The sequence below is a fragment of the Myotis lucifugus genome, unplaced genomic scaffold (genome assembly GCF_000147115.1).
Source record: "Myotis lucifugus unplaced genomic scaffold, Myoluc2.0 scaffold_1694, whole genome shotgun sequence".
NCBI classification, from domain to species: domain Eukaryota; kingdom Metazoa; phylum Chordata; class Mammalia; order Chiroptera; family Vespertilionidae; genus Myotis; species Myotis lucifugus.
In genome coordinates, this window is record NW_005872742.1 from 1 (window position 1) to 13524 (window position 13524).

Sequence of the window (13524 nt, forward strand, 5' to 3'; positions counted from 1 at the left end):
TACAGACCCTCCAGTCTTTGCTTCTGCTGGTCGCTTCCCTGGAGTGTCAGCTCACTGCTCTACCTGCTAAAAAGCTTCTCATCCAGCAGACATTTATTGAGCATCTACTCTGTGCCAGATTTTGGGCTAGGCCCTGGGGATGCAAAATGAGTAAGACCAGGTCCCTCCTCTGCCAGGAACCCAGTGCCTTAACAGAGGCAACTCGAAACAAATTTTTTCCACATAGGATCCTAGGTGCAGTGGTAGAGAGGTGCACAGGGAGCTCAAAAGAAGAGTGCTTTTCTTCTCAACTGAGCTCTCAAGTGCACAGTGCTTCCTGCTCGGTGCTGCCAGACTTTGTTCATGCTCCTCTGTGATACCGTGTGATGTGTGTCCCCCTCCCGACCAGCTCCCTGCAGGCATTAAGGCAAGGCCAGCCTCTGATTTATCCTGGTGTGTCCCCTGGTCCTCGTCATAGTGCTTTGCACAGTTTAGATTTATTTATACCCTGCGTTGTTCCAAAAGGGATTTGGACTGGCTCCCAAAGATGATATATATATATATATATATATATATATATATATATATATATATATATATATATATATATGGCATATGATGAGATATATAAAATAATTGAAGAATTTGGGATTGAAATAGTGTGGGAAGAGAAAACGATGAGAACATAGATGGTAAGACACATTGAAAGATTCTGTTGTCGAAAGAGGCCGCCCCCGTGTCACCCACAGAGAAGCCAGCCCTCCAGAGGCGGAGGAGGGGCAAGAAGGCTCGACTCCTGGGCCCCACAGTGACGCTTGGAGGACAGGAGTTCAGCCGCCAGAGACTGCAGGCCTTCGGCCTCAATCCAAAAAGGCTGCATTTCCACCTGCTGGCCCGGAAAAGGAGGAAGCAGCAGGGGCTCAAGAGCTGCCCCTGTGCTCGATGGAGAGGGCAAGGGCCCTCAGATTCTCTCCCTTCAAGCAGGCCCCTGAATGCATCCCCTCTTATTGACTACAGACCCACGTGTCTCCCTGTGGGCAAGGGAGAGTCCCTTCTTACAGATGTGGAAGCTGAGTCTACTCCAGCTCCCCAGGAGACATGGACATGTCTCATCTTGATATACACCCTGGTCCCATCTCTCAAATGCTCTGTCTGGCCATAGCTGAGGTCAAGTCAGACGGCTTTATTGGCCCCAGGCAGCCAGTTCCCACACTGCCACCAGCCCTTAGCAGGACAGGAGCTTTGAGGCCAGTGAGGGCACGAGCAGTCCAGTGCAAACTACAGTACTTGCGTCAGGCCCTGAGTGGGTGCCTGGGAGTCCATCTGCCATCCCTCCCTCCTCGCCCTGTGAGGAGGGCCCAAGTGGCAGAAGGCAGACCTTTGGGCTCTGTCCCTGGCTTAATGGCTCCAGCCTGGAGGTTTCCTGGGCTGGTCTCAGCTGCGCTTAAGGGGGTGAGAAGTGGGAAGTACCATCACCACCAGAGGTCAAGCTCCCACATCCAGTGTGACATAAATAAAAAAATAAATAGTGTTTGTCCAAAAAAAAAAAAAGAAAAAAAAAAAGAAAGATTCTGTTGTCTGGTTGGTTCTCAGCTCCTTCGGGGTTGATGTAAAGAGGGAAATAATCATGTCTGTTCTTTATGGAATAGGCACAATGGAATAAAAATCAGTAACTTGTAGTGATAACAGGGACCAAGAAATTTCTCTTCTGGGACCTCCTTGCAAGGGCACTGTGTGCTGTTGTTCTGTAATCCCTGTATTCATTAGCCTAATGTTTGTTTGTTTTTGTTTTGTTGTGGGTTTTTTTAAAATTATTTTTTACTGATTTCAGAGAGGAGGGAGAGGGAGAAAGAGATAGAAACATCATTGATGATAGAGAGTCATTAATCAGCTGCCTCCTGCATGCTCCCTACTGGGGATTGAACCCACAACTCGGGCATATGCCCTTGACCAGAATCGAACCTGGGATTCTTCGGTCCTCAGGCCGATGCTCTAGCCACTGAGCCTAATGTTTGTTTGAGCTGTTTCAGGGGTTGCTTCTTCAGTGTAGGTATAGTTTACAGGCTCTGCCAAGAGCCACCAGACAGAAGACCGGCTCCACGCTTAGTCAGCCAGGAGCCTTCTAGCTTTCCAGTGAAGCAGTGCTCCTAATCTTCTCAAACTCATAGCCTCTTTTAAGAAACATAAACATTTCATACCTCTTCTCCATTCTGATAAAATTCCCCTCAGGTCTATTACAGCCAACCTCTTATCCTCACCAGCTGAGAATATTTTGTCCTGCTTTTTCTTAAGTTCGTGTTATAAAAACAACAGTTATTCCTCTTCCATATAGTTAGGTTACTATATTGAATATGACTTAAACTGTAGATTGTTGTTCTACGAACCTTGGAAGTTTCTGGAACGCCTCGATGATGAATCATTTCTCTTGAGCCCTCCCTGCAGTTGGTCAGTTTGTTTTACATGGGTTAGCTGGGTTCCAGGTTTAATTCCAGGAGTCTAGTTAAAGGATTTGTTCTCAGGAATTACATCAGGCAAGTAATTAAATCAGCTAGCATGAAGTTTGATCAAAGCTGTCAGCCTGGCGACTTAGTTAAGTGAAAAAGAGAACTTTGTATAGAACTTGTTTCTTGGAATTGGTCAAAAGAGAGGTAGATATGCAAGCATTTTAGTTTATCAAGAAGCTCATGGTGAGCCCTAACTGGTTTGGCTCAGTGGATAGAGCGTCGGCCTGCGGACTGAAGGGTCCCGGGTTCGATTCCAGTCAAGGGCATGTACCTTGGTTGCGGGCACATCCCCAGAGGGGGGTGTGCAGGAGGCAGCTGATATCTCTCTCTCATCGGTGTTTCTGACTCTCTATCCCTTTCCCTTCCTCTCTGTAAAAAATCAATAAAATATATTTTTTTTTAAAAGAAGCTCATGGTGAATAGGCATTTGCCAGGCATTTTGTTGACTTTGTGTCAACACCAGGGCCTTCGCTGCTGTCCAGGGAACCTTGCCCTGTAACGGGCTTCAGGCTTACAGCAGGCTTTGCTTTCCCCGGGGTCCAGCTAATAATACTGAGGACGTAGAATTCGCCCTGTGCTCTGCTAAGTGCTTTTGAGCTTATAATAGATTTTTATTTTCTTTCATTTAGTCCTCAAAATAAACTCCATTTTACAAAAGAGAAACCGGAAGTTGAGCTTTGCCCAGCATCTTCTGGTTCGTGGAAGATGGAGCCAGAGCTTGAAGTCGGTCTCTTTATCATGTCACAGTGCTGGGTGTCGTAACCCATTTTCTACTGTTAGAGCGTCTATTGAGACTCTTATTTGGAATAAACCCCACCATTGCAAAGCCCCTGGGAGTTGTTCTTTAGAGACTCTGTGTTGTTCTTTTCTGGATTTGCTCACAATAGTCAATCTAGATATAGTGAGATTCTCAGGCAGATTTCCAAGCCTTTTAACGTCTTTGAGGTTTAAAGAGTATTTACTTCAGCTACTGAAATGCCTCCTGAAACACGTGACAATTATACCCAAACCCAAATAATTACAAAGGCTGGGCCTGGGCATCTCGCTTCCTTAGATATCCATACCTTCCCTAGCCATCTGTGCCATTTCCCTGAGAGCAGCTGCTTAGCTTTCTTAGCCACTATGAGGATTGTCATCACTTTCTCATTAAAGAGAGAGGGAGGGAGGGAGAGGGAGAAACAGGCTCCCTACTGAGGATTGAGCCTGGCACGTGCCCTGACTGGGAATTGAAAGGGCCACCTCTCGGAGCATGGGGCGACAGTCATCTAAGCCACACCGACCATATTTTCTCCTTTTGTGAATATTGCCTTTTTAAAAAAATAAGTATTTTGGTCCTGGCTGGTTTGGCTCAGTGGATAGAGCATCAGCCTGCGGACTGAAGGATTCCGGGTTCGATTCCCAGTCAGGGGCACATGCCCGGGTTGCGGGCTTGATCCCTAGTAGGGGGGTGCAGGAGGCAGCCGATCAATGATTCTCTCTTATCATTATTGATGTTTCTCTCTCTTTCTCCCTTTCCCTTCCTCTCTGAAATCAATAAAAACATGTAAAAAAATAAAATAAAAAATTTTAAAAAAGTATTTTGACAGTTTCAGTTTCTGAAATATTCCCTTATTGATGACTAATGTTCTGATTTTCTAGCTAATCTCTCTGACTCTGGGAAACTGAACTATTCCTGATTCTCCCTTTAGCCTCCCTTAAAGATTCTGCTGTTTTCCTGACTCTACAGCAGCTTTCTTATTCTGAAACTAAAGAGAAGGACCTGAGATATCTCAGGATGTCTCCCTCCAGCTCCCCAGCCCACACAGATGGGGATCTGTGCTCAGAAGTTTGCCAGGAGAGTGACTTTACACTTCCCTACTCTGAGCAGCTCTGTGCTGGTCATCATTTCTTTTATTAGAAATGTCTAATTTAAAATGTCTGCTTTCACTTTCTCTGTTGTCCTCTGTACCTTTCATGTGTTTGAAAACCACCACACTTTGGTTTTCTCCATATGTTTAGTTTCTCTGCAATTAATGCCTTGTGCATGAGTTAACTCATCTGTAAAATGGGCATAATAGTAGTCTTTTCTTTATAAAGATATTACATATGTGTCCTTATTCCCCTATTGCCCCCCCACCCCAGTAGTAGTCTTGACTACATCAAAATCATGTTGGTGACGAAGGAGCATGCGTGTAAGTGCTTTTAGAAAGCAACAAAGACTCAGTTATGAAAGGTGCTACTTGTAATGGATTCCAATGTAATGAAAATACAGCAAAAAATGTCCTTTATTTCAAGCAGTCTTTGATTAAAACCCATGGTGCAACCCTGGCCGGGCGGCTCATTTGGTGGAGGCTCATGCCGTACACTGAAATGTTTGGGGCTTAATTTCCAGTTAGGGCACATACTAGGTTGTGGGTTCAGTCCCTGGTCGGGGCATTTACAAGAGGCAACCAATTGATGGCCCCCCCCCCCCCAAAAAAAAAAATCAGTAAGAACCTACCCTCAGGTGAGGATTAAACAAAACAAAACAAAAAATAGCCATGGTGCAGTTGAAATGTTTTATCGGTTATAACGGGATTTGCCATGTATCTTTTCCTCCTTTTTTGGAGCTTGGATTATCCTGTGGATCTTCTTTGCATTGTCCATGGATGTCCTTGAATGTTGTAGAAACCTGGGAAGGGTCCAGAGTGCTCAGAGCTTCCCCTTGCACCTCCATGTGACTCACTGTCAGTCTTCCCCGTGGGATGGATGGAGGCCTTTGGACTTCCCTTGCCATCATCGTAGACTTGGGGAACAGGCTGTGGGCAGCTGACGTCCTTGTTCTAAACCCAGAGCCTCGCCCTAGCCGGTTTGGCTCAGTGGATAGAGCTTCAGCCTGCAGACTGAAGAGTCCTAGGTTCGAATCTGATCAAGGGCACATGCCTGGGTTGTGGGCTCGATCCCCAGTAGGGGACATGCAGGATGCAGCCGATCAATGATTCCCTCTCATTGGTGTCTATCTCTCTCTCCCTCTCCCTTCCTCTCTGAAATCATTAAAAATATATTTTTTTAAAAAGTTTTTAAAAAATGAAAATAAATAAAAAATAAACCCAGAGCCTGGTACTACCGGGAGATCCCACTTAGAAGAAGTGCTGTCTTGGCCAAGCCGCCCTCTGCTGTGCCTGATGCTTCTCATTCCTGTGTTTGTAGCTGGCTGTGCAACTGCCGCCCTGCTTTCTCCGGGGTCTTCAGAGCCCTTCTTTCCTGTTCTAGGCAGACATCCAAAATGATCCCAAGGGCATCGGCGGTCAGTCTCAGGGCTGTGGTTGGAGCCGTGAACCGGCTGTGTCAGAGGAGGCTTGGCTTAAGTGTATATGAACCTGTCAGAGCAGAATCGCAGGGTCCCCTGCAGAAGAGAGGTGACACTGGAAATTCAGTGCCTGCTCCCTCTCCCCTTGGGAAGTCTAAAGGAACGTGATGTTTAAACTTTGGATGGTAAAACAGAGTGGGCGTGGTTTAGGCAAGGCTGCATCTGCCCCAGGTGAGAGGTCCAGACAGACCCGAAGTCTGATTCCAGTGTGATGTCTGGGCGAGTGGCTCAACCCCTGAGCTGTTTCCAGCTATACAGTGAGAAAGAAACCCACCAAATAAGATTCCCTCAAGCACTCTGCCAGCTCCTGTGTGTGCCCACCAATTACTGAGGACCAGAGAAGATAGGGTGGGCGTGTGGCTGGTGAGAGGAGAGGGAGGGGGCCGCAAGGGGATGACTATTACGGGAGGTGATAAGAGCTGTCTGTACACCATGGCTAAGCAGTGACAAGAATGCCGAGAGGTGTAAATGCCAGGGTGGGCGATGAGAAGCAAGGAGATTGGGGGGAAAGCCAGGGTTAGAAGTGCAGTGTCCCTGCCCTGTGTGTCATGCTCCTGGGGGCTCAGCATGACAAGCAGGTTCTCATATATGCTTCCCCTTTGGGGAGCAGGGGGTTCACAGACCCAGCAGGCAGCAGTGCCATCATTGAGCAGGTTCTGTCACAGCCACAGTGCGCAGTGTTTCAAGGAAGCATCCAGGGTCCAGGGGTTGGTCTGCACCCCCCTCCTCCTGTGTACTTGTCTCTCCCATGAGATGGTTGACTCCCTTGGGAGAAGGGAATTATCTTTTTTAAAATTATTATTGATTTCAGAGAGGAAGGAAGAGGGAGAGAGAGAGAAACATCAATGATGAGAGAGAATCATTGGTCGGCTTCCTCCTGCGCGCCCCACACTGGGGATCGAGCCCGCAACCTGGGCAGGTGCCCTGACTGGGAATAGAACCCTGACTTCCTGGTTCATAGGTCGATGCTCAACCACTGAGCCACCGTGGCTGGGCCAGGTAATTATCTTTTGTTTCCCCTCCTTCAGTGCCCAGCATAGTGCTCTGAACATTATTGTGTAGTAAACATTTAAGCCAAAGCAAGTGTCTTTTCCTGGAGCGCAGCTTCTTTGCTCATAAAGCGATGCCACGGACCCAGAAGTTCCTTCCTAGAACCACTGGCCCTCTCCTTGGGAGGGGGCAGGGCTGAGTGGGAGCAGGCAGTGCTATAGGACTGCTGCTTTCGGCCACACGAAAACCGCTAAAAACTGTAAAAGGATTAAAAACGGGGCAGTGTAGTTATTCCCACCTTGTAGTTGAAGACAGTGAAGTTCCAGGACGTCACCGGGCTGGTATATGGACTCCTAGTCCAGTGCTCACTCCCCTGACCCGGAGATCTGCCGCCTCCTGCCCAACTGATGGCCAGGCTGTCCGCAGCAGGGGGAGGTGGGGGGGGGGTCCCCTTATCCCCTTATCCCACCGCCGTTCGACTTCCCCATCCCAGGCGCCTGCTGTGGTTTCTGGCGAGTGAGCGGACAGAGCTGGACAGACCCCCGGGGGAGGGAGCTCCTCTAGTACCTGGCACTTTGCGGGGCGCTAAAGCCTTTGCGACAAGGGAGGCGGCATCCTCGCCCCAGTTTTGCCCTCATGAAGGGAGGCTTAGAGGTGAAACCACTCGTTGGGCGAAAGCGGGTGGGAGTGGAGAGGGAGGGCCAGGTCCTTAGCATGAGGAAGCGGAGGCCCCTGGGGCGGGAGTGCGGGTGTGCAGGTTGTGGGGGCCCCTGACCTAGACCTGGGAGCAGGGCTGATGGGGCGGGGCGGGCACTGGGGGGCGGGTCAGGCAGGCTCCGCCCCCAGGGGCGCCGGTTTAAAAGCTGGGAAGGCGGCGGGGAGACGGGAGCCGCGGTGAAAGCTTGCAGCTCCGCGGCGCGGCCAGGCCACGATGGCCCTGCGGGCGGGGGGCGCTCGCTGGCTCGGCGGCGTCCTGCTCTTCGCTCTGCTCGCTGCCAGCGCCGCCTCACTCAGCTGGGACCTCCGGGAGCCCCGCAGCCGGGCCGGCAAAATCCGCGTGCACCCGCGGGGCAACCTCTGGGCCACCGGTGAGTCCCTGGGACCCGGGCAAGCGCCCCTCACCAGCATGCTCTCATCCCCTTTTCCTTCTCTGGCCGCCCCGCAGCCGCAGACATCGGTGCCTGGGCTGGTGGGGACCCTGGAGCTCCTCTAATTCAGATGGGGAACTTGAACCCAGGCAGGTGAGAGAGTGGCTGAGATCACTCAGCTAGTTTCAAACAAGGCTGAGCTGGGTGCTCATCTGCCTCAGAGCTCTGCCCCTTCTTCTTCTTTTAACAAGACCTACCGACTCTGCTAACTTCTGTCTTCTCCCTGCACCTCCTCCGTCCAGAAACCTCCTCATTGTCCACTTCCAAGCAGGCGGCACAACTGGCAGAGTTGGCCCTGGCCCTAGCCCATCCCACCTTCTAGCTGCGCCATCCTCTCCAACCCCTCCACCTGTTCAGGAAAAGTTGAGACACAGGCTTTGCCACCACAAGGGTCTTTACGGCGCCTTGGTGAGAAGTATATTCCTTCCATGAGAACTAAAAGGTGGGAGAGATGGGAGCTTCCCCACTGTGGTAGGATCCTTGCTCCCTGACTTCCTTGTGTCGAGGCACCTCTTTTTTTTTTTCTTTTTTTTTTATCGGAACCTCTTTTCTAGGTCACTTCATGGGCAAGAAGAGTCTGGAGCCCCCCGGCTCATCCCTCCTGGAGACAGGTCCCCACGCCTCTCTGGGGGACCAGAGACTGCAGCTGAGTCATGATCTGCTCAGGATCCTCCTGCTGAAGAAAGCTCTGGGCATGAGCCCCGGCGGCCCAGCACCTCACACCCAGGTGAGCCAGGCCCCCCCGCCCCCCACTGGCCCAGGAGAGGCTTAGCCAGGGCTGCCCCTGGGTCCAGCCTTGGGATTGGGGTGTGCCTGCCCAACCAGGTGTGATGGGCCCCAGAAATCCAGGGATTCCAGGCTCTCTTTGTGATCCAGAGCTCAAAGGGAGAGGACTCCAAAGAAAGGAAGGTGACGCCCTAGCTGGTTTGGCTCAGTGGATAGAGTATTGGCCTGCGGACTGAAGGGTCCTGGGTTCGATTCCAGTCAAGAGCACATGCCTGGGCTGTGGGCTCAATCCCCAGTAAGGGGCGTGCAGGAGGCATCTGATCAATGATTCTCTCTCATCATTGATGTTTCTATCTCTCTCCCTTCCTCTCTGAAGTCAATAAAAATGTTTTTTAGAAGAAAAAGAACTAAAGAAAGGTGAAGAAATCAAAAAAAGGAAAAAAATTTAAAATAAGAAAGGAAGCTAAATAATAAAGAAGAAAAAGAGAGAGAGAGAGGAAGCTGACCTTCCCAGCAAACCCCAGGGAATAAGAAGTAGGGGGAGAAGTTTCCCCTCTGAAGTTTCCCCTCTGATTGCCCAGTCTGAGGTCACAGCCTAGGATTATCCAGCCTCTTGCAGCTGGACCTTCCGCCCACAGTCCAGACAGACTTATCCCCACCCCACCTGTCCACCCTTGCTGTGCCCTGAATACGCTTGTGGTTAGAGTTGGGACACTGAGGCCCACAGAGGGGGAGATAAGACTCAGTCAGCAGCCGAGACAGAGTCCGACCTTGTTCACCTTGACCAGTGCTCTTCCCAGACTGTCTCCTGCCTCAGTGGCCTATGGCAGGGTTTCTTGGCCTCAGCACACTCTTTTTTTTTTTTTAAATATATATTTTATTGAATTTTTACAGAGAGGAAGGGAGAGGGATAGAGAGTTAGAAACATCGATGCGAGAGAAACATCGATCAGCTGCCTCTTGCACACACCCCCCCCCCCCCCGGGGATGTGCCCGCAACCAAGGTACATGCCCTTGACTGGAATTGAACCTGGGACCCTTGAGTCCACAGGCTGACACTCTATCCACTGAGCCAAACCAGTTAGGGCGCCTCAGCACACTCTTGACAGAATGTCTGGGCTGTGGGGGCTGTCCTGTGCATCACAGGAAGTTTAGCAGCGTCCCTGGTCTCTGTCCACCAGAGCATCCCCCATCTCCCCAACTGTGATAACCAAAAATGCCTTCAGATATTGCCACGGGTGCTCTAGCAAAGGGAAAGGAGTGGGGGTTAAAATCACCCTTGGTTGACCAAGCCAGCCTTAGTCTGTAGCCATTCCCTGCCCCTGGGGTGGTCCCTGTCCCACACCACCTTCCCGGGTACGGTGTGCTGTGTATGGAAGGCAGAGTGAGTGGTAGGGGTGGGATCTGGTGACAGTGTGCTAGATTCAAAACCTAGCTCTTAGTAGCTGTGTGACCTTAGAAATGTCACTTAACCTGTCTAAGCCTCATCTTTCTCACCCATAATATGGGAATAACAGTGCCATTTCCTGTTAAATGAGACCGTATCATTTGCTCAGCATGACGCCAGGCACATAGAAAACGCTTAGTAAATTGGAGCTAGATGGTCTGAGATCCCTGGCAGCACCTGTTGCTGATTCACCTTTGTTTTTAATATATTTTTATTGATTTCAGAGAGGAAAGGAGAGGGAGGGAGAGATAGAAGCATCAATGATGAGAGAGAATCATTGACCGGCTGCCTCCTGCACGACCCACACTGGGGATTGAGTCTGCAACCCGGGCATGTGCCCTGACCGGGAATCGAACTGTGACCTCCTGGTTCATAGGTTGACACTCAACCACTGAGCCACACTGGCTGGGCCTGGCTCACCTTTGAATCCCCCACTGTGCCTAGCGTATAAAGCCTACATTTTGAAAGAAGGGAGGGGCATGCCCTAGAGCAGGTGCAGCTGTGACTCTCCTGATGCACAGAACCACCTGCCCCTGGGGACCTCGGATGAAAGGGCTGGCTACTCTGAAGGGAGATGATGTTACACCTCTGGGGGCGGCCTGAAACGAGCAGACCAACTAGAGAATCTCAGAGGAAGCAGTACCTAGCCCTGGGGACGGGCTTCAGAAGTGAGGTGTCAGGGAGTGAAAACGCTAACACTGGCAGAGGGCCAGCCACCCTACTTGGAATTTACCTCCATGGTCTCCCTTGAATGTCATGACCACTCTGAGGTTTGGGCTGTTAATGTGAGAAAATCACCCCTCTTCTGGTGCTGGGGGGAGGGGGGGTAGGGGCTGCCTGCCTCAGACGAGAGTCTGTCCCTGTCTGACTCTGGATGCCTAGCACTTAGGAATGGCAGAATGCCCTATTATTGGCTCCCTGTGCCCAGGTCAGCTCTTCTGTGTTCCCCTTCAGTATAGGAGGCTGCTGGTGCAAACGCTGCAGAAGTGATGCCATTAATGAGGAAGACACAACGTGGCTTAGACTGTGCGCACCCCGGGAAGGTGCCGAAGGGGACCCTGCTAGTGGCCCCATCTGGATGTAAATTCTGGGCTCAAATCTCTGTTACTCCATTACTGTGATTTCTGGCTGGGTCACCAGGAATATCACCAGTGCAGACACAACTTACGTTCCTGCTGTATTTCTTGCTTCCCTGTTGAAGTTGTGAATAAAACCCTGCTCTTTACATAGAATGTCTGGTCCTCTCCTTCCAGTGTGTTTGAGGGGATGGGTGGGGGGGAAGGGGACTGGAGATGGGGTCAGCTCCAAAATGCCCAGAACACTCCATGGTACCAGCCTGGCACTGACTCAGGACACCTCACTAGCTCATTCAACAAACAGGTACTCCACACGTGCTGTACACCAGGTCCTGTGCCAGGCAATTGGTTCTCTCTTCTCTGCCACCTACTGGCACAAGCAAGTCTCTCAGGTTTCCTCGCCCATAAAAGGCAGCTGCCTACATTACACGGGGCTTTGCTTACCCCATTCATTTCATGCTCACGCCAAGCTTTGAGGGAAACCCCCAGCGCCCACAAGGGTGCGGAACAGCTGGGATCCAGACCCTGCTGTCCTCTCTCACTCTTCTCTGGCTTTCCGTAGGATTGCCAAAGTTAGCAAAACATAAAGGACACCCAGTTAAATTCGAATTTCAGATAAGCAATCCTTTTTTTCGTATAAGATGGCCTAATATTGCATGGACATACAAGAAAAAACGTTCCGTTGTTTACCTAAAATTCGAGTTTAGCCAGCCGTCCTGTATCTTATCTGGCCTTGGCCCTCTGATCTGCAAATACCCGGTCGTAAAACGAACCGTATTTGGTCCCTCAGGCCCGGGCCGGAGCTGATATCCCGGGAATCCCTGATTCTACATACTTTTGCCGGGAGGAGCCCTAACCTAGCAGAGCAAGGGTACAGCTGGGTCAGTGGCGGCGCTCAGGCAACTCTAGCCCCGCCCCTGGCGTGAAGCCACGCCCCCTGCGTCGGAGCAGGACGCGCCCTCTCCTCGCGAGAAGGCCCCTCCCGCCCGGAAGCTTCTGAGGCGGAAGTGGGGTGGCGGAAGTGAGCTACCTGAGCGACAGTTGCCATGGAATCCGCGGAGGACTGGCTGGTGGAATCCTTGCGCTTGTACGTCGTGTGGACCTGGGACCGGGGTTTCGGGTCTGAGCTGGCGGGGCGGGCGGGCGCGAGGCGCAGCGCGTGGGGAATCCAGGTCTGGGCCGGGCGGGTGATGCCCGCGGGCGGGGCGGGGCGGGCGGGACCGCACCAGGATTCCGCCTGGGCCTCGGATCCCGCTTCTGGGAGATGGCACATCCCTGCGGGCGCAAGTTGTGTGAGGCACTAGTAAGAGCAGAGTTGTGCAGGGTAATAAGTGACCAGTTATTTTTGCACCAGCCTCTGAATTGAACCCCAGATTAATTGTCTCATGGATCCTTTTTTAATATATATACTTCTTATTGATTTCAGAGAGGAAGGCAGACGGAGAGGGAGAGATGGAAACACCAATGATGAGAGAGAATCATTGATCGGCTGCCTCCTGCACGCCCTCTACTGGGGATCGAGCCCACAACCTGGGCATGTGCCCTTGACCTGAACCGAACCCAGGACCCTTCATTCAGCAGGCCCATGCTCTGTCCACTGAGCCAAACCGGCTAGGCTGTCTCATGGATTCTTCACATCAACCCGGCGAAGGCTGGGTTCCCTGGGAGGTCCGTGTTACAGATGAGGCCCGGGGCTCAGGGTTACTGTGACTGGCCTGGTTCCGGTCACACAGGGAGCAGAATGTGTAACAAGACTTGATTCCAGGTTTGCCTGACTCCAGAGCCCGGGCCTCCAGCCACCAAACCGTGATGCCTCTCAGAGTTCTTTGCACAGCTGCCAAATGCCAGGCACCGTGTGACATTGTGTCCCTCTCCTGCAGGTACCAGGATTTCCACGCATTTGACCTCCCAGGAGCCACTCGAGTCCTTGAATGGATTGGTGACAAAGGTGAGGAGATGGAATCCCACTCAGGCTGGGACTCCAGAGCTCAGCCCAGAGGGACCCAGCCCACTCTTCTGAGGGCCCCTTGCTCACTTGTGGCAATTTTGTGCTCCATCAGCGCTTACTGAGTTCTAGATCTCTTCCATCCCTCAGTACAAGGCTGAGTATCAATGAGTTTGGCGGAGTTTCTAGAACCAGCTATGGTCCACAGTCTTTCTAGCAGTTTGTCACAGCTACTTCTGCTTCTTTTTTTCTAGGAGTTTTTGTTGCTGGCTATGAAAAGTTGAAAAAAAATGAAATTCTTCACCTGACGTTACCCCCCCGACTTTCTGTAAAAGAAAACCAGGTAATTTGAAATATAAATGCTGAGTATATGTGTCTACTT

At 51.1% G+C, this 13524-nt stretch overlaps 2 protein-coding genes across 3 annotated transcripts in view; both read left to right on the forward strand.

The window, feature by feature from the left end:
- Positions 1-7723: 7723 nt before the first annotated feature.
- LOC102440173 (neuromedin-B-like) lies at positions 7724-11353 on the forward strand. Of its 2 annotated transcripts, none has more exons than XM_006108045.3 (3): positions 7724-7889; positions 8504-8676; positions 11081-11353. In XM_006108045.3, exons 1-3 carry the CDS (start codon positions 7733-7735, stop codon positions 11240-11242), a joined length of 492 nt encoding a protein of 163 aa, XP_006108107.1. In that variant the 5' UTR covers positions 7724-7732; the 3' UTR covers positions 11243-11353. The 2 variants fall into 2 exon arrangements, with proteins under 2 accessions (XP_006108107.1, XP_006108108.1); XM_006108046.3 differs by having other exon boundaries at positions 11076-11223.
- An 863-nt stretch (positions 11354-12216) lies between these two features.
- The window catches only part of LOC102440685 (WD repeat-containing protein 73), a 13051-nt gene continuing 11743 nt past the window's right edge, over positions 12217-13524 (forward strand). Inside the window, exons 1-3 of the mRNA XM_006108047.3 lie at positions 12217-12284; positions 13078-13145; positions 13397-13485. Coding sequence (XP_006108109.1) covers positions 12244-12284; positions 13078-13145; positions 13397-13485 — 198 coding nt within the window. The 5' untranslated portion in view covers positions 12217-12243. The remainder of the gene's footprint in view (positions 12285-13077; positions 13146-13396; positions 13486-13524) is intronic.

What these genes read in the sequence shown, in the direction of transcription:
- LOC102440173 (XM_006108045.3), top strand. Translation starts at nt 7,733, where the DNA reads ATGGCCCTGCGGGCGGGGGGCGCTCGCTGGCTCGGCGGCGTCCTGCTC. An exon ending in GGGCAACCTCTGGGCCACCG is followed by an intron (nt 7,890 to 8,503) that starts GTGAGTCCCTGG and finishes CCTCTTTTCTAG; the next exon opens with GTCACTTCATGGGCAAGAAG. An exon ending in GCCCAGCACCTCACACCCAG is followed by an intron (nt 8,677 to 11,080) that starts GTGAGCCAGGCC and finishes CCTTCAGTATAG; the next exon opens with GAGGCTGCTGGTGCAAACGC.